The sequence below is a fragment of the Chelonia mydas genome, chromosome 2, assembly GCF_015237465.2.
Source record: "Chelonia mydas isolate rCheMyd1 chromosome 2, rCheMyd1.pri.v2, whole genome shotgun sequence".
Lineage (NCBI taxonomy): Eukaryota > Metazoa > Chordata > Testudines > Cheloniidae > Chelonia > Chelonia mydas.
In genome coordinates this window covers 67,170,188-67,195,779 of record NC_057850.1, presented here as the reverse complement: position 1 = coordinate 67,195,779, position 25,592 = coordinate 67,170,188, and the positions used below count along the sequence as shown (strand labels likewise).

Below are 25,592 nucleotides of genomic sequence, written 5' to 3'. Positions count from 1 at the left end.
TTGGTTTCACAGAAGAAAATATTTTATGCCTGATCCAAAGCCTATTGACATCAGTAGGAGGCTTTCCATTGACTTCAGTGAGCTTTGGTTCAGGCCTTTATCTTTAATTAATGACTTATGATCTGATCCATTCCCACTGATGTTAGTGAGAGTTAATTTCAGTGGGAGCAGAATTAGTCTGTTAGATCAACTTTAAAAATATCTGATCTGTGCAGACACACCCAAATCACTGATAGCAGAATTTGTATAAACAAAGTATGAATTATTTAAAAATGAAAAAAAAATTGTCTGGATCACAACCATTCATAATATTGTGTTTGGTTTTGGCCCAGTTCATTATACAGAACAGTATATAAAAGAAGATGAAGTAGAAAATCTCATTGCACTCTTCCTAGTCAAATCTTTAATCTAACTGAAACAGTGCTCAGTCAACTGCTTCATCATAGATGAATACAGACATTCATTATAATTTAGACACTGTTTTACAAAAGCATTAATTTGGTTTTCAATCTTCTTTCAAATAGAAATTCAGGAGAGGAGGAGCACAGCTGTCTTGCCGTTAAAAAAACAGCAAATGAAATCAGGTAGATCTGATGCCCCAGACCCAATATTGTATTCACCAATTTAAAAATGATTATATAGAAGCTTTTTCATCACAAACTTGTAATTATGTTTACCAGTGCTGGCAATGTTATCCTCTGTGTAATATTAAGAAATAAAAATATACCTGCATATTAGTTGGTCAAAGTATGGCTAAATAATTTTGATACCCAATTAAAATGAAAATAAATGTACCTGTTTATAAATTTTATTTTGGCTCTGTTGGTGAACATATGAAAGGAAAAACATTTATAATCTGTCTTTCCTTCATCATGTTCCTTATTTCATTTGTTCAGAAGGCACATGGAGAATTTATTTCACAAAACTCTGTGAAGAAACAACAGAAGAATTTGAAAAGTCAGTGAAGAATATTTCTAAATTGATCATGGTTTTTTATGGAAGCAATGGCAAGTCAAACCCAATTTCCATGGCAAATAAAGTGGGCCATCAAGCTGAGGATCAAGTAACATCTGATGTAAAAATATATATACATTTCCTTACCTTTTTAGCATCTCTTCTGAAATTGCTTTAAAATAGAGATCAGCAAATAGGGACTGTAATATCCCATGTTCATAACAATTTGACATCCCTTTGGGTATTCAAGAAGAGCAGAATTTGACCTTTAACTTGAATACCATAATTAATTTCTGCTTCTTTTATACTCTCATAGCTCATGGTTATAAAGCATATTCTTTGTCAACAATTACTCAGAATTAATTACGCATATCCAAGCAATTTGTATTAACATTAAACATTTACATTTAATAGACAGTACAGTAAGTAATTTGAATTTGAGTCTGGACTGATTTCTTATTAGCATATAAGGAACACCACTAAATAGGGTGACCATATTTCCCAAAGGGAAAATGGGACACCATGCGGGGCCAGCCCCAAGTACCCCCGCATGGGGCTGGCCCCAGCTGCTTGCCTGATGGCTCCCTCACGGGGCTGGCCCCAGCTACTCGCCAAAGGCGCCCCCAACTGCCACTGATCACTCTAACCCTGCCGATCCCACATGCAGTAGAACCCTTCCTCCTCCCACCTCCAGCCCAACCTCCCCCCTGCATGGGGCTGGCATCTCCGCTCCCCCATCCCCACACCACCCCCCAGCATGTTCCTCCGCACCGCACCCCACTTTTTTGACAAAAGTGGGCATTTGTCCCATTTGCCAAAAAAGTCAGGACAGGGCTTAAAAAAGGGACTGTCCTGGCCAAAACGGGATGTATGGTCACCCTAACACTAAAGGATAAATATGGGATTTCAGAAAGCACTCGCTGTTGTCTGATCTCCGCTGCCTTTGAACTTACTGGGAGTTTTGCCGTTGACTTCAGTAGGAGCAGAATTAAGCCAATGCTGAGAGCTTTTGAAAATCCACTCTTTTTTTTTTTATCATTCTGGATGTTAACTTTTTGTTTTGTTACTCCCTAGGTACATTTCCCATCTGACTTAGGGATGCTTTATAAAGTGAGATTTGGGCTTCAGAGTTTGGGAAATAACACATCCCAGTTGTCTCTTCATCACTTTAAAATGCAGAACACAGCAACCCTGGATACCTTTAGTCTCTCTATAAATAAAACACTTTCTTCTTCTCTTAATGGAGACAGATGGATTGAGCTCCCTGTAGAGTGGCCATTAAAAGCAGCACTTTCTGGTAGGTATAAATCTATATTAAAGAGGTAGAATGGTCCAGAAGGTTAACAAGTTCTAATAATACAACTGAAATCTTTATCAAAGCAGGATATTTTATTGTCTTCATTTAACATTTAATAAAATCTAGATCAGAATTCAAAATATATCTATTAGGGAAAATATTATTCACTTCTCTTAATTTCTGTACTATAAAGTATGCAGTGGAAATATATTTTTATTTATTGTCTATGAACATTGTGAGTCATACAGAACAGCATTAGGAAATGTTCCTTTCTTTGTTTCTCCTCTGTTTGGTCTGCTGCTGGTGGTGCTAACAACACTACTTATTGTAGCTCACCTTCCAACAAGTGATTTTATTTTTCTTATGTTTGTTCAGTCTAGATAATTATGCTTGTTAAAAATTAGCTCAAAATTTGTCTTACAGACACCATCTTTGTTTTAGCAAAGCAGAAGGGATCTTTTAATCTGAAACAGTCTTTTCACTCTTTCATATTTTTACAAGTGAGATAGTAAGTACCTGTACAATCCCAAATGACACAAAATCAAATGTTTGCAGTGTTGTTGTAGGTCCCAGGATATGAGAGACACAAGGTAAGTGATGTAGTATCTTTTATAGAACTAACTTTTATTGGTAACCTTTTGAACTACACAGAGCTCTTCCTCAGATTTAGTATTTATCAGAATATACCCTTGGCAAAACAGGCCAAATAATTTTTTTATTTAATATTTAATCAGTTTGTATTTAGTTCTTACTCAGAAGAGCATCCATTCATTTGAGCGTGGACACTGAGTCCGCTCACTAAGGACCTGATCCAAAGCCTATTGAATTCAGTGCTAGTCCTTCCATTGACCTTATTTGCCCTTATGCCCATGATTCAGCAAGGTGCTCAGAGACATGCCTAACTTTAAGTGAGTAATCTCAGTATGATCATGTTCTTTTTCTTGAATGCTTTGGCTAGCACTAAACGCTTAAATGCCAGAATTGGGAATCAGAATTCATACTTCTCAGAGCTCTCTGCAGGAATGCAGAATAAGGTCTATTGTTTTCACCTTTTATACACAGAATCCAAATGGTTATTAAAAATATCTAGACACTCAGGTGTGCCTCATGGAAGAGACTAATCCCTAAAACACACAAGTGTGTATATATATATACACACACATACACACACAGTCAGGCAGTGTGGAATTATGAGTAGAGAGCACTGGAGTGGGACTTTGGAGACTTTGGTTCTGTTTCCAGCTCTGCCTCTGGTGTGCTGGGTGACCTTGGGCAACTCATGTCACCTTTCAGTGCTTCAGTTTCCCCATCTGTAACATAATGACACTAACCTCTTTTGTAAAGCACTTTGAGCCCTTCTGATGTGTCATAAATGGTAGTATTACTACTATTATATAAAATAGTGTATGTTTTATGTGTGTATATAATATTTACTACTCTCTTTTGAGAACATATTGTTTGATAACTCTCCAGGTAAGGACTGCATCACATTTGTATTTATCTGTTTCTGCATATGCCTCGGAAATCTGCAAGGAGGGATTTGTAAATATATTTTGTAATCACAGTGAAGCAGAAAGGCCGTATAGCATGAGGCACAGTCCCCCCCAAGTCTTTCCCTTTTTATGTCCAAGAGTGCTTTAAACAGCTCCACAACAGGTAGCACATGTGGAGTTCAAAGTGATCCTTGATGCACAAAGTTATACAGAATTTAGTGTGCAAAACAGCCCTGCATCTCTGCCATATTTTTAAATCACAGACTCATAAACTTTAAGGCCAGAAGGGACCATCATGATCACTTAGTCTGACCTCTGGCTGAGGTACTGATATCTTCAAATCATGATTTAAAGACTTCAGGTTACAGAGAATCCACCATTTACACTAATTTAAAACTGCAAGTGACCCATGCTCCATGCTGCAGACAAAGGCAAAAATAACCCCAGGGTCTCTGATCATCTGACCCAGGGGAAAAGTCCTTCCTGACCCCAAATGTGGCAGTCAGTTGGACCATGAGCATGTGGGCAAGACCCAACAGCCAGACACCAGGCAAGAATTCTCTATAGTGACTCAGAGCCCTCCCCATCTTGTGTCCCTTCACCAGTCGTTGGGGATATTTGCTACTAGCAGTCGCAGATCAGCCATATGCCATCGTAGGCAGTCTCATCATACCATTCCCTCCATAAATGTATCAAGCTCAGTCTTGAAGTCAGGTTTTTTGCTCACATTGCTCCCCTTAGAAGGCTGCTCATGCTCCTCCCTCCCTATTGCATACATTCTTTGTGTCTCTTGCTCTCCCTTCCTTCCTGCCTGAATAACAGATTTTATGACTAAGTGGTTGGTTCAGCTCCATAGTTAACATCAACTCTTGGTGTCCATTTTAAACCCAACTGTGCTCCTCCCACCACTTTGGTCTGTGGGTGAGATGGGGAAGTACACAGGTATTCCTGCACCCGAGGTGACCAATCTAAAAAGTGGCTAATTGTCACATTGCTAATTAAGTAATTAATTAATCCAATTAATATTGTTTTGACTATAGTATAACTAATAAGGATAAATGACAGTTCTGGAACCATAAGTATAGCATCAGATAAACCAAACTTTGAAGATATTACAGTTATTTCAAATTGTTTAAATTATAAGTTTTATTGTTAAAAGGGATACATGTTATAAAATGGGATTATGAAATCCTACACCACTGATATAGTCTTCTGAGGAGATGCTGCTATCCATTCGGCATGGAACAAGAACTACTTCCTCACCACTAAAGATGGCCCCTGTATACCAGGTGTGAAGCTAGGTCTGTGTGACCTGTGCAAAGTTTGGTTCATATAGTGAACCCTGCACGTTTTAGTGTTCACTAGACATAGAGGCTGTCAGAGGAAACAACATGCTTTCTGGTCATCCTGAACCTGGATAGCTTCTTTGCCTTTCAAAGGATGTAGGTGGCCACTCTGTGCCAGCAGGCTGAAGGGGGTTGATGAGTCTGAGCTATTACCCCGAAACTACAAAAGCCTTTTGGAAGAACAAGATGCATCTGCTTCTCCAGTAGTGCAGGAGCAGCAGCAAACAATGTGATTGAAAGTTGAAGAGAGCTGAATATCCAGTACTTTAAGATAATTTAGTTCTGTTAAGAAAATGTAAATGGGTAGGGCCAGATCCTCAGCTGGTGTAACTTGACATAGCCACTTTGATTTCAATGGACCTTTGTTAATTTACACCAGTTGAGAATCTGGTCCATAAACTTCAAACAGTTTAAAATGTACTCAGGTAGTGTCCATGCTGACTATATCCAAGGCCCAAACCACATTCAGTCAAAATTTCAAAAGTGTCCAAGTGACTTAGGAGCCTGAAACTCATTGACTTTTTTTACTCGTTATGTATTTCCCAGGTAAAAAGGAGCTATTTATTCATTCCAGAATGTGGGTGTTGTCCTTAACCATGTGAAAAGGCAAATTAAACTTCCGGGGTCTACTGTTTTAACCAAAAGTTGCAGACCATTCATTTGTGGGTTTATGACAATTACTAATGTTTGTCAAAGGGAGTTGCAGAGTAACATTAAGAAAAAAACTGGAAACAGTTTGATTGCTTCACTATTTTGTTATCTCTATCAATTTTTGAATTGTCTTATTTCAGCAGACTGTATGTTGCTGCAATGTTAAATACCTATGGAAAGTTGTTTTGTGGTAGTGACAGGATGTCTCTCCTTTTGATCTTGCAGTGATTACATATCATGTAACAGTGTTTTCCAGCAATGTTTTGAACAAGAGGAATGTAGTACTTGTGACTGTGTGTGTGTGTGGAATCAATGGTGACACAGGAGACAGAATCCTTGGCTGGCCATTGCAGAATCCCCAGCAAGGAGAGGACAATGAGGTATTTCCTTTCAAAGTTATGGGAAATTTCTCCTTAAGTTCATTCATTTATATTCTATTTGTAATCTTTGTTTCTTTTCTTCCTATATAATATAGTGTATTGAATATATCTTATGATTGTATCATTGGATAATGTTTTTTGCAGTCATTTACAGCTCAAATGGATGCTGTTGACCTGGGAGAACTGCATAAAGTTGTCCTCTCCATCAGCAGCAAAACAAGTAAGTTACTTTTGCCAGATACAGCTGATATCCAATGAGCCTGATTCTGCAGTCTTTGCACAGGCAAAACTCCTATTTAAGGTAATGGGTTACTGTGCACAGACTGTGAGATCAGGTCCATAAAGATTTCTTCTGGCTGTTGTTAGGTTCTAATCTGACATGGCAAAGATCTAGGTCTTGACTAGCTAAAATCCAAGGAATTAAAGACCACATAGTTGATTGCATCAAGGAAGTAAACTATTTCCTTTCCCAAGAAAAGAAAATGAAGCAAATTCTCTGTTATCCCAGTAAATTATTTAGGAAAATATTAAATATAGCTCATGAAAATATAGGGAGGGGAGCACTGTCTGTCTAATGGTTAGTACAAGGATTCAGTACTTTTTATTTATATTCCCAGCTCTGCTGACCAGTCACTGGGGATCAGAGCAAGGTATTATTAATGATTACTAATGCAGGGAACTACTTTTTGGTTCAACACTTCTGTTTTGCATTCCATCTCAATAATAAAAGTTGTTGAACAGCTCAGAGCATCCGTGGGACTGACTGTTCTAAATCACTGAATGTGTCCACTAAAACTGTGCCAAAGGGTGACAGGCAAAACAAGAGAAAAAGGTTTTTCCAAGCATGTCTGAAAATACTGTTTGGCAATGCAAGATTCTGGGGTAAAGCAGGAGACTTTATTTTTCATAATTATCTGTCTAATTTATTTTTCATTTTGAAGGAGTCAGACTGTCTAGAAGTTAATCAGTAAACTGTCTGTGTGGACTCTTGGGTTTTATTCCTGACAGCCATTGACTCACTGTGATCTTGCACAAAAGGCTTGAAATCTCTCATCAGTTAAATGTGTGCTGTAATACACACTTCAGAGAGGCAGTGTCAAGCTTAAGTATGACCAGATTCTGCCACCCTTACTGATTTATAGTAGTATCACTGATTTCAGAGGGACTACTCATGTAGTAAAGTAATAACTGCCGTGAGTAAGGGTGGTCAAATTGGTCCCTCAAGTTTATCATCTTCCTTGGACTACGTTTATAAAATCATCCATGGACTAAGTGCTTAGTGGCCTTATTAAGATCATTAAAGCTGTTGGGATTCCTAGTTTACCGAACTAGGGCAAAGGGAGGAAAATATATTTTAATCATTAAAAGCTAAATAGAGCCAATAAACTCAGCCTGAATAATGGGCATTATGTTGCTGCAGTGTCACAGCAGCAGCCCTGGGAAGGAATTGTGACTCAGAGTTCAATCCTTCCTCTTCTCCCCTTTTGTGCTGGGTGGGAAGTAAGTTGCAACATCCCTTTTTGGGATGCAGCTCATTTCACCCCTCCTGTCTGGCCAATACCTCTAGCTGTTGTACGAGGGAGCTCTCCTCAACCACTACCTGCAGGGAGAGTATCAGATGCACAGCTCTTGCTCCCCCACCACCACCCAGTCATGCTCAGAGTCAGACCTGCATGGCCTATCCAGGGGATGGGGAGGGCCCGATGCTTTTTCAAATCTGCCTAGGATCAGAGAATAATCTTGCCCTAAACTTGAAAGTTGAGGTTTAGAATGGAAATCCTGCAATTAGAGCATTTCAATAGGGGAAGCTATAATGGTGCAAAACTTGTGAAGCGGGCACTTTAGTTGTATTTTGATTGACTAAGAAGCTATATTTTTAGTATAATAAGAATACTGTAACTATATCATTGCCAGATTCCACATAAATCCTGGCTGTACAATTGAGTATCTTAATTTTATTTTTTCTGTTTGTAGACTGCAAACTGGATGTTAAAACTTTACATTTGAAGGAAGCACTAAAACAAGAACCTGTGTACATATTTGAAGTGAATGAGTAAGCTTGGTCTTTTTAAGCTAATCTTAAAAACATCAATCAGGCAATTGATCAAAAGCGACTTTTGTTACATAGTATGTTAATTGCTGGGTATTTAGCAAAAATATCCATGCTAGAGCCTCTCTTTAGCACTCAGATAGAAATTCATATTTTTCTAACTTAACATATACTACAGTTTCACATTACTGTATATGGTTTTGCCTTGCAGAGTGTTCTCTCTGGATGCCCAGGAACCTGAAATAAGGAGAGAGATCCCAGTATCTTTTGTTAGCAGGGAAGGACTTAAACTCAAAAATGAAATAGATCATGCTTTAAATAAGGAAAAAAGCCCTCCGACAAGTCTGGTAGACTACATAATTAAAGTGTATACTGGTGACAAGAAGGGAGCAGGAACGGATGCCAATGTGCATGTAATTTTATTTGGGGATGAGGACTCATCTGAATTAGTTCAGCTCACTAAACCACTGCAGCATCAAGATCCTTTTGAAAGAGGAAAGGTAAGAACTGCAGAGTCTATGTTATATGATGTGTTTGTCTCCAGATTGGACGGGTCATTCATGGTCAGGACTTTTAAGGAACTGCAGCCTCCTGCTGTTTTCCAAGTCACTACATGAGACATGAGCCCAGCCATCTTTAAGTGTTTGGCTAGAAATTGTATATTAAACCCTTGATAAAGTCTCCAAAAAAAATCTCATCAAACCACCAAAACAAACACAATCCTACATTTTAACCTTCTCACCAGAATGATCATGTGATAAAGTAGCTATTCCAGGACTTCTATTCTAATAGAAGTGAAGAATCTCTTACTTCTAGTGACTCTAAGTGCCTCTGGGGCCTTTCTGTTTCTTAGGCCCATTGCTGTGGCATCTGAATGAACCCACTTTTCTACAGGCATCATGCAAATACAAAGTGTGTTTGTGTGTGTGTTGCTTCTGTGCAAACCTGGAACACTAGTGCTTGCATATGCATACTGGGTGGAAGTATACTACCCTACTAAATTCCAGCATTCAAATTTGTCATGGAAGCTGGCACTGTCAAGAGTCCTGTCAGCCACAAATGTGGTGCAGCCACATAACCAGATAAAAGGACAGCAGGCATTCCGGTCAGAGTCTGATGTCCTTCTACTCCAGGACATTGTCAGGTGCTTGGCTACAGTAAGCTGAAAATCCATGTCATGTCATAGCCACAAAGTATCTGCATCATGACCAAATACATGAATAAAATATTCTTTCCTCTCTCCCCCCACCACCTTTGTTTAACACATTACATTGGCAAATACCACATAAGCATAGATCCTGTTGTCCACCCAAGGTTACCTTGAACTGTTTGGTGGTGTCATGCTGATCACGCCTGGCCTTGGAGCTTCCCATGAAACAGGAAATAGACTATCTTCCCTCTTCCGATTTTCTCCTTAATGACTCTTGACAGGTGATGACTGAGTCTAGTCTGGGTATTTTACTCTTGAGTCCTAAATCATTATCTCATACCCTGTAGCTGAACTCCCAACCATTCCAAGACCTTCTTCACTTACAGTTGTCCTGAGTAGCTCTGGCCATGCTGCCTGCCAATGTCTTCTGGTGGATCTTCACCCATATGGCATCCTCCATGGGCAGAGGGTTAGTGGAGGTGGGAAAAGGGGTTGCTGCAGGCAGAAGGAGCATAGAGAAACTAAATCTGCAGGAGCAAGCAGATACTAACATTCACCAACTTCTCCTGGTCCCCTGGGACATGGGGGCAGATAGAGGGAAAACCTTGGAGCAATCCAACTGCATTCCCTGAAGATGGGTGCCATGGTCGCCTTTTGATTTCTTGGAGAAATGCCGAAATGGGAAAAGTTGCTGTTTCTCCTTCCTGTGAAACAAACACATATTTTGAACCAAAATGTGGAGCATTTGAGAGGTCTGACAGTAAACAGAATAAAAATCACTTATCTTTATATTCTCAGAGGCATGTTTGTGTCTCATAAACCAAAAATAATAAAAGGTCTTATTACTTTATCTGCTTGGCAATTCATAATGTACCAAGCAGAAACATCTCTCTTGTGTGTGGAAACCAATAAAAGGGTAAGAATCATTCGAATATAACTTGAGTAGTACATCTTTCATGTTAAACTGAAGGAAGACTAGCAACACAAAGCCTATACCAAAAGACCTACATTAGTAGTAATGCATTTAGATTGTCAGCCATCTAGTTTTCTTCCATTTGGTTACATTTGAATGGTCTCAAAACTGAGCTAGGCAAGCATGCTACTTTACAGACTTTGACTTATTATATTTTAATAGCTGCCTCTTTTTCAATTTTGAAGTCTGACATATTCAGGATTAAAACAAAGAGGTTAGGAAGCCTGCGTTCAATTGAAATTGGCCATGATGGGAAAGGATTTGGTAAGTACTCTCTATATGTTTTCAATATGTTTGTAAGCAGAATATAGATTTTAAGGATCTGCTTGACATTTGGAAATGCCTGTAAACTCATTGCAACTGATATAGAGCTTGCTCCTTAGCTGGAGTAAATCCATGTAGCAATGGAGTCACACTGATTTACACTAGCTGAGGATCTAGCCCATGGTTTATAAAAGAAACCTATCACATTGGCATACTTCTGCATCTCTCAAGGTCTGATCCTGCAGTCATTATTCACCCCAAACTCCTACTAAATACTGCAGGATTGAGCCCTAAAAGTAAAGACTAGATTGAAATATTTGTATATTTTGGTGCATTATCTAAAAAAATCAAAGAGAGAGACTGTAAGAATTGGTTTGTTTAGAAGTTTGAATTGAAGATAACTTGTAGCACCAGAGAGAGAACACCAAGCCATACTTAACTATGCAACATTAGTATTCCTTAAGACCAGACGTTAACAAAGCAAAAGAAGTAATACTCCCAGGATATACTGTCTTGAACTTATATTGTTTTAGTTAACAGTCCTAGTGAAAAAAAAAGTACACTAGAAATATAAAATTGGAATCAGAGAACAACCTATAGCTTGAATCCAAGAAATCTGAGATATTCTGGTCAGATCACTCAGCTAAAACTCCCCTATCTGATGTGACAAAAATCAATTGATATTGATCCCAATGCTTTAATTAAAAAGCCAAATGAAATTCACATTTATTTGACAACGTGGGCCATTAGAAGAGGTCACAAGTTTATCATAACTAGGAAGTACTGACAAATCTGTGATGATGGCAGGTCCTTCTGACTCCAAGGTTGGACAATTTTTTGCTAACTTTGTCACAACCCACAGAACACTGTATCATTATCTTTTGGAAGCTGTATGACCTGGAAACTTTGCAGTGATTGTTCATCAAAGTGAGCTGATGGCTAATTTGGAATTTTTAAAAAAAGTATCTATTAAAATATCTATAATAAATAAAATCCCACTACTCCCCCTCCTGCTGTTTATTCTCTCCCTCAACCTTTCATCTTAATACTCCTTTTTATTTAATATTAATAATAATAATCATAATGTTACAGTGGTGCTTAGAGACTCCAACAGAACTTGGGGTACTATTGTGCTCGGTGCTGAATACACACACATAGTAAGAAATTATTCCTTTCCTAAATAATTTAGTGTAAATAGACAAGTCTGGCAAAGGAAAGGAAGGATTATTATCCTCATTTTACAGATGGGGAACTAAGGTCCTGGGAAATTCACAGAGGGTCACACAGAAGTCCATTGCAAAGCCAGGAATTGAATCCATGTCTTCTGAATCCCAGTCCAGCACCTCCACAACAAGACTATCTTTCCTCTCTCTGTCCTTGCACCTTACGCCACATTCGATAGTGCTGACTCCTATGCTCTGAACAGTCGCTGTATTGTCATCCCACCTAACTCCCTCACTTTGTCCTTCAAATCTCTCCCTAAAACTCTCTTCAAGCAACACTTATGTTTATTATTATTACATATATTACCATAGTGTCTAGGAGCCCCAGGCCTGGCCCAGGACCCCATTGTGCTAGGCCCTGTACGAACACAGAACAAAAAGACTGTTCCTACCCCAAAGAGAACACTTCCTTTCTGCTACACATTATCTGTAACCCCCACACTCTCCTTTAACATAAATGCCACACAGTGTTCTGTTTTACATTTGTTGATGTTGTCTAATATAGGCCCAGATTCAACAAGCCCCCCAAGCATGGAACTCTCACTGAAGTCAATTGGAGTTCCCTGGATCACAGTAAAGCCCTAGACTGTAAACTCTTCAGGACAGCAGCAAGGCCTTCCTTTGTGTTTGTTAAGGGGGTGTGTGTGTGTGTGTGTGTGTGAGAGAGAGAGAGAGAGAGAGATTTTTAATAATCACTAATAATGTGCACAAGTCACAGAGATTTCCATGAAATGTCAGATCTTATGAGTAGTGTCTGTGATATATGAAACAATTCAGAAGATGTAATTAGAAGAGTACCAAAAGTACTTCACTGTCTCTATAAGTGACTCTTGGGAACTGGAGACTGAGAATGTGGGCATCCTTATATCCTAGGTTCTACATAACTATCAATTAATAACCATTCATGAGCAATAAGAAACTTTGGCAAGCTTTGACCTTTTTATGCAAATAGGTGAGATGCTGTAAAACATTTTGTGAAGGATTTTTTGTCCTGTTTTATACTCCTGTCTATGGTTCTGCAAATCAGATTAAAGGATTATAAAATTGTATCTTATTCCCAAAACATAAAAATTATGCACAGAGACACCCATCTACAATTTCAACAAATAATAGTATTTTTTCTATTTGGCTTCCAAGTGCATACATGAAATACTTCTACAGTCAAACCCAACTTCTAAAGAACAAACATCAAGACAGTAATGGTGTATTCACTACAGTAAAAACAGTGTTCACACTGTAATATTAAATGAAACAAGGAGCTCTGTGGCATAAGTCAACTGTGCAGCAGGACCACAGATATTTCTCAATTTGGCAAAACATTCCCAAAAGGCACCAGTTTGTTTAAAGATGAAAACTTCCATAATGAAAACTTGAAAGATGTTTGTTCAAAGTCTGATGTGCAGAGTTCTTCACCTCTGAAGATCATGAACTCCTTAATTGCCTTCTGTTGCTATAGGCCTCCACTGAAGTTCCATAGACTTCAGTGGACCTTATGCACATGCTTAAAGTTAACCACATCTTTGAGTGTTCTCCTGAATAGGGTGATTTTCTGAATTAGACCTAACATTCATACTCGCCAGTTAGTTTGCACAAATCTAAATAAATTCATTAAAAAGAAAAAAAAAACATCCAAAAAGCCTTGTTTTCCCATTGCTTTATTAAGAGCATTGTATTTCCTTAAGGATTGTTTCTACTTACAAATTCTCTCCGTTTTTTTATTATTACTTTGGCAGCCAATGTAGATCAAACTACATTAGCCATGTAGTATGTTCTTAGATAACATTTCACACTGGAAAAAAACAGCAAAATCTAATTTCAAGAATTTGTGCCATATGGCTGTGCACTCTGCTTCATTTAACTTACTAACTGCTCCTTTCAGTGCTGAAAAAAATGATTTTAGATGTAATCAAAGCTTACCTTTTTATTTTCTGTCAAAAACATCAAGGGAATGTTCTTTAAAAATGAAGAAGAGTTGGTAATAACTTGGATTATCTGTGTTTCAGTTTTGTTATTTATATTGGATACGTGTGATTGTGCTGAATCACAGGAGGACTGGAAAATGAAACTTTTTTTCTATACTTTGTTTGCATTTGAGTTACATTAAATGTCTGCTTGCTCTCTTTTTTCCCTTCTATAGCAAGTGGCTGGTTTCTGGAAAAAGTAGAAATCACAGATGCATCTACAAATGAAGTGTATTGCTTCAACTGCAGCAGGTCTGTAAGCCAATACATTAAATGTCTTCATTATCTGGAAAGCTATTTTCTTAATAACATATACTGCAAACTGTACTGTATATTTTCACAATTGCTTTTTTAAAAAACATTCAGTTTCAGGGTCTATTTATCCGTTTGGAAGAGGGGCCATGAAATTTATTTAGCCATACAAGGTTAAAGCTAAAAGGAAGGCTTTTTCATGCAAGTGGGACACACAGAGAATCATAAAACTAATTTGGGGGTTGATCTGAAAAAGCGGTGAAGGGATTGGTTAAGACTAGTACTGTACAAGCAGAAACCTATCCTAAACCTTAACTATTAATGAACATACTGATAATTTACAGCTATTCATAAATATGTGCCAGATAAATTGAAGCCATACACTTGTTTCTCAGAATTGAAATTATAACTGAATGATATCTTTAGTGTGATATTCCCTGCAATACACTGAATTCTTAGCATTTTTGTAGAGCTTCAAATTAAACAGAAACAAACACGAGTAAAGATTTATGTTTGTGTTCCTCCATTTTTAGATGCAAAATATCATTTTAATGTAGTCTCAGAACAAAGAAGTATAAAAATTAGACAAGTTTCCTGCTTTTAGAGAGAGGGTTATAGTGTAGTGGTCCAAAAACAGGTTTGGGAGCCAAGAAAGTCCGATTCTGATCCTGACTCTAAATACTTCTGTGAACTTGGACAAGTCACTAAGGCCAAAAAATTCAACATATCCTGTGATTTTAGATGTCTTGGTCTTTTGGATATTTAGCTTCAGACTTGTAGGGTCTAATTATCAGAAGTGTTGAGCACCTGTAACTCCCATTGACTTTGGCTGGAGTTGTGAGTTCACAGTGGTTGTGAAAAAGTCCTAGGTGTCTCAAGTTGAGCATCCAAAATTAGTGGAGTCTTGTAAAAAGGTTAGCCTTACTCTCTCTTTTCCAGTTATTCCTTATATAAAATAAGATACCATGGTGATGGGTGTACTAAAGAAACATGGATGGATTATGTATATAGGTATAGGACCAGGTTCTGACTGTGTCCATCATCTACTGGGCTGATTGTAGTGTCCTGATTCTGAGGTTGGCGTTGGCCCTGACATTTTACAGCAGAGTCACGTCTATGGCTCCCAGGGGCCATTACTCCAGCCAATATTAGAAGGCACTTAATAGCACTCCAGCCAAGTCTCATTCTACTCCCTGACACAGCTGCACCAGTAACTGGTGATTAATTGTCTCCACAGCAGCTGGTAACACCCCTTTTTTGCCTCCAGGGAATTCCAGCCTCTTTGCTATACCAGAGCAACAAAGGGGCCAGATCACCCAAGAGAATCTAGCCCATCCAACATACTTCACAAAAGGGTTGAAAGTCTTAGTTATTTTTAAAGCTTTTTGAAGACAAAAATTGCTACCTATAAAGTAGTATGTATTAACATTAGTATTTCATCTGTACATTTTAACTTTGGATCCAGTCCTGTTTCCACTGAAGTCAGTGGTAAAGCTTCCACTGGCTTTATTGGAGAAGAACTGGGCTACTGTGGAAATCAGGGTGGGGGGGCCAATAAAGAGGCATCAGATTTAAATAGTATCATTCTTAGCCCTAGGAATATGATATGATATACAATAATCTGTTAAAATATTGTTTCTTAATCTAAAATGACCAAGATTTGTGCCACTCAGTGAAATCATCCATTTATAGCTTATCTATACAGTGCTTTTATTCTTTTGGCTCACTTCTGCTCCTGTTAAAGTCAATGCCAAATTTCTTATTGAAATCAGAAGGAGCAGAAGCAGGCCCTTACTCCTTGTCTGTTTGTTGGGTTTCAAATATACTGTACCTAATGTACCAATTAGGGTTTTTTATATTTTTCCTTCAAGGTGGCTTGCTGAGGATGAAAATGATGGACGCACTGTAGTGCAGCTTTATGCATAATCTAGGATTCACAGTGAATATGCTGCTTCTTCAGATTCATGCTGATTTGTTTTATTTGTATTTCATAATGATGAAGGTACTGTAACTATTATGGAGAACTGTCAAAACAATAGATTAAAAACATCAGTGGAGATTAAACAGGTCTAATGTGAACAACACATTGCAACCCTACTAAGAATTCTTAACAGTTTTGCACAATTGAACTGTAAATAAAGCAGAAATTTAGAGCTACACCATGGTTTTCTGAATTTGATACATGCATTCACAGGATGCGGTATATGTAGTAGCATTTAGGAAAACAATTTTTGTTTGGTGATTTGTGTAAGTGTGTTAATCATAGTTAATACTTGCGTAAAATCTGTTTCAGGATCAATATTTATTAAAATTTATATTTTCTCATCACTTTTTAAACAAAACGTACACCTCTTTCACACCACCATGCATTTTGTGTCCCATTACTGTACCTCCACAATACTAAACCCATGGAAAAAATTGACCTCTTGGCTCTATCTTCACTGAATAATTCACACCCATTATTTAGTTCTCCCTGTGTGTGCAGGCCTCCCATTGACATTTGATGCATAATCTTTTGGAGAATACTGATCCAGGAACCTTTAGATCCCAAGGCTCTACCTACTGAGAAACCTACAAGAGAATTTCCATCAGCTGTCATTAGTAATAGTCATTACATCCTCTTTCTGGCTTTTAACTGCTGTCAGAGAAATATCTTAACACCTTCCCTTTCCCACAATTCTGAATTGCCACATGCTCAAAATAATAATAATAAATAATGCATTTATGGCTGAATATGTTGTCATTTACGAACTCACTATCTGTTTATTTTGACTTTACTAGTGTTGGTGCTTCTAGTGTTCATAGAAGAGATGGGCCTAAAACAAAATCATGAATTGAACACTACTTGATCAGAATACAAACCCAGTTCTAGATGTGAATTTTGCAAGGTGCCCCTTCCTTTTTGAAGGTCAACCCCAAATCCTGGCTCTTAACACTCCTAAACTTTGGGTATGTCTACACCGCAGCTGAGAGCATGCTTCCCAGAATGGGTAGACAGACATGCTAGCTCTGCTTAAGCTAGTGTAACCCAACACACTTCCTGGGTGTGGTGTTCTGTCCCATCTAGTGGCACTGAGACCACTTAGAAAGAGAGAGAAATTAATAAAAGAAAAGGAGTACTTGTGGCACCTTAGAGATTAACCAATTTATTTGAGCATAAGCTTTCGTGAGCTACAGCTCACTTCATCGGATGCATTCAGTGGAAAATACCACTGAATGCATCCGATGAAGTGAGCTGTAGCTCACGAAAGCTTATGCTCAAATAAATTGATTAGTCTCTAAGATGCCACAAGTACTCCTTTTCTTTTTGTGAATACAGACTAACACGGCTGCTACTCTGAAACCAGAGAAATTAATGAGTTTGCTCTACAGCCTTAACTAATAGCTACTTGGCTTTTAGCTCATGTGGTAGAGGCTCATGCACTAAGCTCCAGAGGTCCCTGGTTCAATCCTGCCTGCTGTTGGAGTCTGTGGAGGTTACACTAGCACACTAAAAACAGCAGTGTAGTCCATGGTAGCATAGGCAGGGTCAGGGTATATCTGCAGTATGAAATTATTTCGGAAATTATTCTGTTCGAATTCTCAGAAGCTATTTTATACATTCGGTCTTCTGTGTCCCCACTAAAGTGCGTGAATTCGGCCGAGTGCGTTCACAGTACCAAGGCTAGCATCGAATGTTGGAGCAGTGCACTTTGAGTAGCTATCCCACAGTTCCCGCAGTCCCCGCCGCCCATTGGAATTCTGGATTAAGCTCCCAGTGCACGGCGGGGCAAAAACATTCTCACAGGTGTTTCTGGGTGTGTGTCATCAGTCGCTCCTCCCTTCGTGAAAGCTACGGCAGACAATCGTTTCATGCCTTTTTGGCGTGCAGACGCCATACTGCTTTCATCAGACGGTGCACCGCTGCTCTCCTGCTACTATGAATCCACCTCTAATTTCCTCTCATCTTCCTATGTAATCTCTACTATCTACTCTTTCTCTCCCCCATTGAACGCTTCCGCTGCCAACTCTGCTTGGCCATTGTGAACCGAGCAGCACAGCTTCCACCGCCAACTCTGCTCTCCTGCTAATGCCGCGCTTCCGAGCTTCTGCATGTTGTCTGCATTATCCAGCAGTGTGTGCAGTACCTGCAAAACTGGGCAAGGAAATGACGACAGAGCGATTACGATAGTGATGACGACATGGACACAGACGTTCCTAGAAGCACGGCATGTGGCGATTGGGAGATCATGGTGGTGTTGGGCCAGGTTCATGCCATGGAATGCCGATTCTGGGCCTGGCAAACAAGCACAGACTGGTGGGACCGCATAGTGTTGCAGGTATGGGGTGATTCCCAGTGGCTAAGAAACTTTCGTATGCGTAGGGCCACTTTCATGGAACTTTGTGACTTGCTGTCCCCTGCCCTGAAGCACAAAGACACCAAAATGAGAGCAGCCCTCACAGTTGAGAAGCAAGTGGCCATAGCCCTGTGGAAGCTTGCAAAGTCCGACAGCTACCAGTCAGTCGGGAATCAGTTTGGAGTGGGCAAATCTACTGTGGGGGCTGCTGTGCTGCAAGTAGCCAGAGCAATCATTGACCAGCTGCTATCAAGGGTAATAACTTTGGGAAATGTGCAGACCATTGTGAATGGCTTTATTGCGCTGGGGTTCCCTAACTGTGGCGGGATGATTGATGGAACGCATATCCCTATCTTGGCCCCAGAACACCGGGGCGGCCAGTACATAAACCGCAAGGGGTCCTTTTCTATGGTGCTGCAAGCACTGGTGGATCACAAGGGACGTTTCACCGACATCAGCGTGGGATGGCCGGGAAAGGTGCATGATGCTCGCATCTTCAGGAACTCTAGTCTGTTTGAACAGCTGCAGGAAGGAACTTACTTCCCAGACCAGAAAATTACTTTTGGGGATGTTGAAATGCCTATAGTTATCCTCAGGGACCCAGCCTACCCCTTAATGCCATGGCTCATGAAGCCGTACATAGGAACCCTGGACAGTAGTAAGGAGCAGTTCAACTGTAGGCTGAACAAGTGCAGAATGGTGGTAGAATGTGCCTTTGGACGTTTGAAAGCCTGCTGGTGCAGTTTACTGACTCGGTTAGATCTCAGCACAACCAATATTCCAATTGTAATTGCTCCTTGTGTGCTCCACAATATCTGTGAGAGTAAGGGGGAGATATTTATGGCAGGGTGGGAAGTTGAGGCAACTTGCCTGGTGGCCAGTTTTGCACAGCCAGATAACAGGGTCATTAGAAGAGCGCAGCAGGGTGCGCTGCACATCAGAGAAGCTTTGAAAGCCAGTTCCATGACTGGCCAGGGTACGGTGTGACAGTTGTGTTTGTTTCTCTTAAAGTTACCCGCCCCCTATATATATGAAAGGAAATAAAGTCACAATTGTTTAAAAACCATTCTTTATTATTTGTTGCACAAAACATTGAGAGAAATCAGAAGCTAGATGGGGGAGGGTGGGGGTATTGGGTTAGGGAGCGGAGGAGGAGGGAAGGACAAGTCCAGAAACCAAATCAAAATTTAGGATATGCCAGCTTTCTGCTGCTTGTGCAATCCTCTGAGGTTGACTGTGTGGGTCCCTGTAGCCTCCCCCTCTCACACCCCGTGTTCTTGGGCATCTGGGTGAGGAGGCTATGGAACTTGGGGAGGAGGGAGGGCGGTTATACAGGGGCTGCAGTGGCAGTCTGTGGTCTTTACGCGACTCCACAATTGTTTGCCTCCACGCATTCAACTGGGCCCTATCAGTGCGGGAGGACTGCATGAGCTCGGCAAATATGTCGTCCCGAGTTCGTTTTTTCCACCTTCTAATCTGGACCAGCCTATGGGACACAGTAGATAGGGGCCGCGTCGAAACATTTGTACCTGCTGCGGGAGGAGAAAAAGGGAGGGTAGTATTTTAAAATATACGTCTTAGAGAACAAAGGGGACCCTTTCTCAGTGAAACAGGCAACTCATAGTAAACAAAAAGAAAAGGAGTACTTGTGGCACCTTAGAGACTAACCAATTTATTTGAGCATAAGCTTTCGTGAGCAACAGCTCACTTCATCGGATGCATACGGTGGAAAATACAGAAGATGTTTTTTATACACACAAACCATGAAAAAATGGGTGTTTATCACTACAAAGGGTTTTCTCTCCCCCCACCCCACTCTCCTGCTGGTAATAGCTTATCTAAAGTGATCACTCTCCTTACAATGTGTATGATAATCAAGGTGGGCCATTTCCAGCACAAATCCAGGTTGTGCCCACCTTGATTATCATACACATTGTAAGCAGAGTGATCACTTTAGATAAGCTATTACCAGCAGGAGAGTGGGGTTGGGGGAGGGGGGGAAGAAAAAACCCTTTGTAGTGATAAACACCCATTTTTTCATGGTTTGTGTGTATAAAAACATCTTCTGTATTTTCCACAGTGTGCATCCGATGAAGTGAGCTGTAGCTCACAAAAGCTTATGCTCAAATAAATTGGTTAGTTTCTAAGGTGCCACAAGTACTCCTTTTCTTTTTGCGAATACAGACTAACACGGCTGTTACTCTGAAACCTGTCATAGTACACAGCACATGTTCTTTCTGTACAAGGTCTCATTTTGCCTCTTATACTGAAGTGCCTGCCACTTTGGTGTGAGTAAGCCATTGCATGCGGCCAGGCAACAGAATTCAACTTGCAGGCAGCCATGGTAAGCCCTAGGGGCACGTGGGATTCTGCTTCTTCCACATTCATTTCAATGCTTTCAAACTGCTGGGCCCCCTTTCCCATAGCAAGCAATGCCTGGTGGGTTTGCCATATAAAAGGAGGGCCTGCAGACTCTCTGGGATGATCGCTTCACACAACACCCTCCCCCACCCCACATACACACACACACCGTGTGGCTCCAATGAGGGTCTGAGCAGAGATGAGCCCTTTAAACTAAACGCAAACAGCCCAGCGAGGCTGGGTTTCTCCCCACCGCGTGGCTCCAATCAAGCTCTCACTCACCAGAAGTGCCTTCTCCAGGGTCACGGTCCAGGAGCATGTCTTGGGAGTGGGGAGGGGCTATTGGCTCCAGCGTTAAGAATAGTTCCTGGCTAGGGGGAAAACAGATTCCCCACTTGCCGCCTGTGCACTGTCCTCCTCCTCCTCCTCCTCGTCCTCCAAAAACTCATCCTCCTTGCTCCGTGCAACTCCCCCCTTGCAGGTGTCCATGGACAGTGGTGGCATCACCCCCCATAATTGCGTGCAGCTCACAGTAGAAGCGGCATGTATGGGGCTGTGACCCAGAGCACCCGTTTGCCTCCCTGGCTTTTTGGTACGCTTGCCTGAGCTCCTTGATTTTTATACGACACTGCTCTGTGTCCCTGGAGTAGCCTCTTTCCGTCATGGTCCTGGAGACTTTCGTGTACGTATTTGCCTTTCTTTTTTTGGAATGTAGTTCTGCCATAACAGATTCGTCTCCCCAACATGCAATGAGATCCAGTACCCCCTGTTTGGACCATGCTGGAGCTCATCTGTGAATCCGGGACTGCGTGGTCTCTTGTGATGGTGGACTGTGCTGATGGTCACCTCTGCTGATGGTGACCAAACAGAAAATTCAAAAATTTCCAGGGCTTTTACTGCCTACCTGTCTAGTGCATTGGAATTCAGCGTGTTGTCCAGAGTGGTCACAAGGGAGCATTCTGGGATAGCTCCCGGAGCTCAATATCGTCGAATTGCGTCCACAGTACCCGGAACCCGGAACTGCGATCTCGATTTTAGCGCTACTCCACTTGCCGAGGTGCAGTACAGAAATCAGATTAAAGAGCCCTTTAAATCAAAAAAACTGGTTTGGTCATGTGGACGGAATCAGTTTTATTTTGAAGTAACTTGGCTAATTCCGAAATAACCGCGTACTGTAGACTAGGGCTCAGGCTAGCCACCCACATATGTGGGTAGATTTGTGCTCAGGCAGCTAGTCCATGCTACCCTCACCGATGCTACTACTTTTAGCAAGCTAGCTCCAGCAGAGCTAGTGCATGTCTGTCTAGCTGAGCTAGGAATCATGATCCCAGGTGCAGTGTGGACATATCCTTTGAGGGGTTTAAAATCTGTTTTTAGATCTGAATTTTATAGCATGGGCCTCTCTCTCCTTCAGAGAACTGTTAGATTGTATGTTTTCAGTGATCACATGCATTTGTCATAACTGTAGGTATTAAATTTATTTTTCATGTATTCTAATGAAGTATTTCCATGTTTTCATTTTTTAAAAGTCCTGTGTTTATTTTCTTATGTTATTCTTTCAAAGAAGGTATGTTGGCTGATATGTTCATGGGAAATGAAACCTAAGTGGCTATTTTGATTAAAACAAACAACAACAAAAACACATTATGGGTATTGCAAGCTGAGTTCTGTTTTTATATGCCTTGTTAGATCATCATGCAGAAGATCTAATGTAGGATGTGATCTGACTGAGCAAGAAAACAGGGTCAATTTCTCTCTTCAAAAATCCTCTTTGTGCTTGCATTGCTAGCATGCACACTTGAATGGATTTAAAACTGTATTCCCAGAGTGCACAGTTCCGCTACTTAGTATCAGTATTCATTACACTGAATCACTTTGTTGTGATCTACTATGTGATTTGTTTCATTATTATGTCTTTCATTAATAGTTTGTAATACTACTCTCTTTGATGCCATTGCTGATTTATCAAGTGTAAACAGTGCCATCCTAATCTGTTTTCCATTACTAACGGTGAATACCTTCTTTCAGCAGCTGGCTTCTTTATTGGAAAATGATTTCCTCTACCTGTACTGTGTACAAATAAGTGATTAGATTCACTCCTTTGAGTGCAGAGGAATGCAAACTATACCCCCTGTGATGGCGGGGGCAGCAACACAGGAGGAAGGTGCTTGAATACAAAGGCATGGCAGGGTACCTTCCACCTTGACAGGACTGCTTTAAATATCACAAGAGTCTTAGTAGTAGAGGCTGCCTGGAAGATGTGCTTAGTACAATTTATGTCTGACTTGGCCTCACCTACATGGTGGGCTTTGCTGACTTGTTCCAAGCGCTGCACTGTGGAGCATGCCACAGTGCCTGGAAGTGAATCAGGCCCAGTATAGACATTCATAGTGGGTCAACTTATTTGTTTGTTTTTAAATCTCTTTCAACACCTTACTTGAAAGCGACAGGTCAATAGAAAGTTATAATTTCATAAGCCCAGTTTGGAGTTTTGTAATGCCCTGGAGTAAAATTTTCAAAAATGCCAGACCCTCAGAGATATTTAAGTGCCTAACTCCCATTGATTAAGTCAGTGGTTCTCAACAGGGCTGCACATACCCCTGGGGGTTGTGGCAAAATGGCAATGTTGCTATGGTGGGTCCCATGCTTTTCTTGGTAAAGGGGCTAGGACGCCACCCTTTGCCCCTGCTCTTGGGGCACTGAGGGCCTCACTAATGGCCCCGGAAGGTGCTAGAGGAGGGAAGTGGTGGAAGGGGTCTGGGCCGGAGCCCCAGCCCTTCTCAACCCTTGTGGGTTTCTTACCCTCTTCCCCCTTGGGTAGAGTTACCCTCAGTCCTTGACACTAGGGGAGGGACTCTCCCTTCCTCTAGACTTTCAATTCTTCTTTTTTCCCCTCCCCCATCCTTGCCTGAAGGAGGGTTGTTTTTTATTAGGTTCCTGACAGGGCCTTAATTGACTACAGGTGCTCCAATTAACCTGTAGTAACCTCCCCAAGCCTACGGGGAACCACGCCTTAATTAGCCTAGGGTTTATGTATCTCTCCTCTCCCACCCTTTCATTGCTCCCTGGCTCTGCTGTATCACAGGGTGTTCAGAGGTTTTTCAAGAAGCACATCAAGTCATCTAGATATTTGCCTAGTTTCACAACAGGCTACAAAAAAAGCACCAGTGAAGTCAGTCAAACTGAACTTTCTTACAGATAATGACTTATTTCTGCTCTATATACTGTACACTTAAAGGTAAGTACAATATTTATATTCAAATTGATTTATTTTATAAGTATATGGGGAAAATGAGAAAGTACACCCTTCTTCAGTAATAGTGTGTTGTGACACTTGTACTTTTGTGTCTGATTTTGTAAGAAAATAGTTTTTAAGTGCAGTGAAACTTGGGGGTATGCAAGACAAATCAGACTCCTGAAAGGGGTACAGTACTCTGGAAAGGTTGAGGACCACTGGGTTAAGTGAGTTAGAAGCCTAAGTCTCATTTACTTTTAATGATCTTTACTTTCAATGATCTGTTGACTTACTATGAAACTATGGTTAAGTTTACACTACAAGTGCTACAGTGGCACAACTCTACCACTGCAACTATGCTGCTGTAGATACTTACTACAATAACAGAAGGAGTTTTTCCATCAGTGTAATAAAGCCACCCCTCAAGAGGTGTTAGCTAGGTTGATGGAGGAATTCTTCTGTTCCGTTAGAAGTGTGTCTCTAAGGAATGTGAATTTTTCACACCCCAGAGTGATGTAGCCAGTCAACCTAAATTTTAGGAGTAGGCCAGGCCTTAGGCTCCCAAGTGCCTAAGTCACAGGTTTCTAAAGGTACTTAGGTGGTGTTGCACTCAGCATTGCAATGCCTAACTGATTGAGGTGTATATATCTTATTCTCAAAAGGAATTTATGCATTTAGGAGCCTAAGCCCCCTGTCAGCTGATGACCCCTTCCCCCTGCAGTGAAGCCTAGGCCTTAGACTCCTAGGTACCTAACTCTCTTTTGAAAATGCAGAGTAGGCTCCTAAGTCAGTTAGGCATTGCAATACTAAGTAGACAATGACAAAGGCCCAGATTTTTAAAGGTATTTAATCACTTAGAAGCTTTCAAAAATGTTACTCCTGGTGCCTGAATATCTAGGATCATTTACATGGAGAAGAATTTTAGCATTCTGCCTCTACTAATGCAGGATTCTGAAAGACCGGAGAATCTTTCTGTCAAAGTGCTGTGTGACTGCATTAAGTGCAATGTTGGGAAAGTCCTTTCCTGTCTCTGGCCTGAATGCTTAAGAGGGAATGGTGTTTAGTGCTGAGGAATTCTGAGACAAAGAACTTGGTTAAGGGAGAATGAAGCTTGTATGTATCAGTAGAGAACTATTAATTTTAAACAGTGCTAGGATGTTGTAGTACTTTTTAAAAATTGAGGAACTACTTATATTGAAGATTAAAAACAAAACAAACGTGTCACCAGAAAATTAGAACATTGTGCCCCATAAAATCTAAGTGTCTGGAAATTCTCAGTTAAGATTATGATAACACCCAACTTTAACTCTGCTCCTTACCTCACTTTTCTTCCTTAACTAAGTTTCACGGTGTTTATATGAATTACAATACTGTATTCGTTCTTTGTACACTGATATAACTTACAGCCACTTTTGTAGCCCTTTTCAGGTCCAGGAATATCTAAGGCTTATCTTGCTAGGGGGCAAAAGGACTTGAAGGTCTATGACTTTGGAAACTCTGATTGTCTTGTTGGGCCATTTAATGCTGTCACAGCTGTACACTAGCTCCCAGCACTGCACTGCTGGAACCTCTTCACCAAAATGAAAAATAAAATACCATTATTTTACCAAGTAGGTAAAATGAGTGAAACAAAACAGAAATAGAAAGTCAAAATCATTCCCCTTT

At 40.5% G+C, this 25,592-nt stretch overlaps 1 protein-coding gene across 1 annotated transcript in view; it reads left to right on the top strand.

Annotated features, from left to right (window-relative positions):
• RP1 (RP1 axonemal microtubule associated) overlaps window positions 1–16,996 on the top strand; it is a 295,779-nt gene extending 278,783 nt beyond the window's left edge. The window contains exons 50-59 of the mRNA XM_043539623.1: window positions 525–584; window positions 897–1,075; window positions 2,029–2,251; window positions 5,967–6,121; window positions 6,266–6,341; window positions 8,096–8,174; window positions 8,383–8,671; window positions 10,480–10,558; window positions 13,919–13,994; window positions 15,866–16,996. Coding sequence (XP_043395558.1) covers window positions 525–584; window positions 897–1,075; window positions 2,029–2,251; window positions 5,967–6,121; window positions 6,266–6,341; window positions 8,096–8,174; window positions 8,383–8,671; window positions 10,480–10,558; window positions 13,919–13,994; window positions 15,866–15,920 — 1,271 coding nt within the window. The 3' untranslated portion in view covers window positions 15,921–16,996. The remainder of the gene's footprint in view (window positions 1–524; window positions 585–896; window positions 1,076–2,028; window positions 2,252–5,966; window positions 6,122–6,265; window positions 6,342–8,095; window positions 8,175–8,382; window positions 8,672–10,479; window positions 10,559–13,918; window positions 13,995–15,865) is intronic.
• Window positions 16,997–25,592: the final 8,596 nt, after the last annotated feature.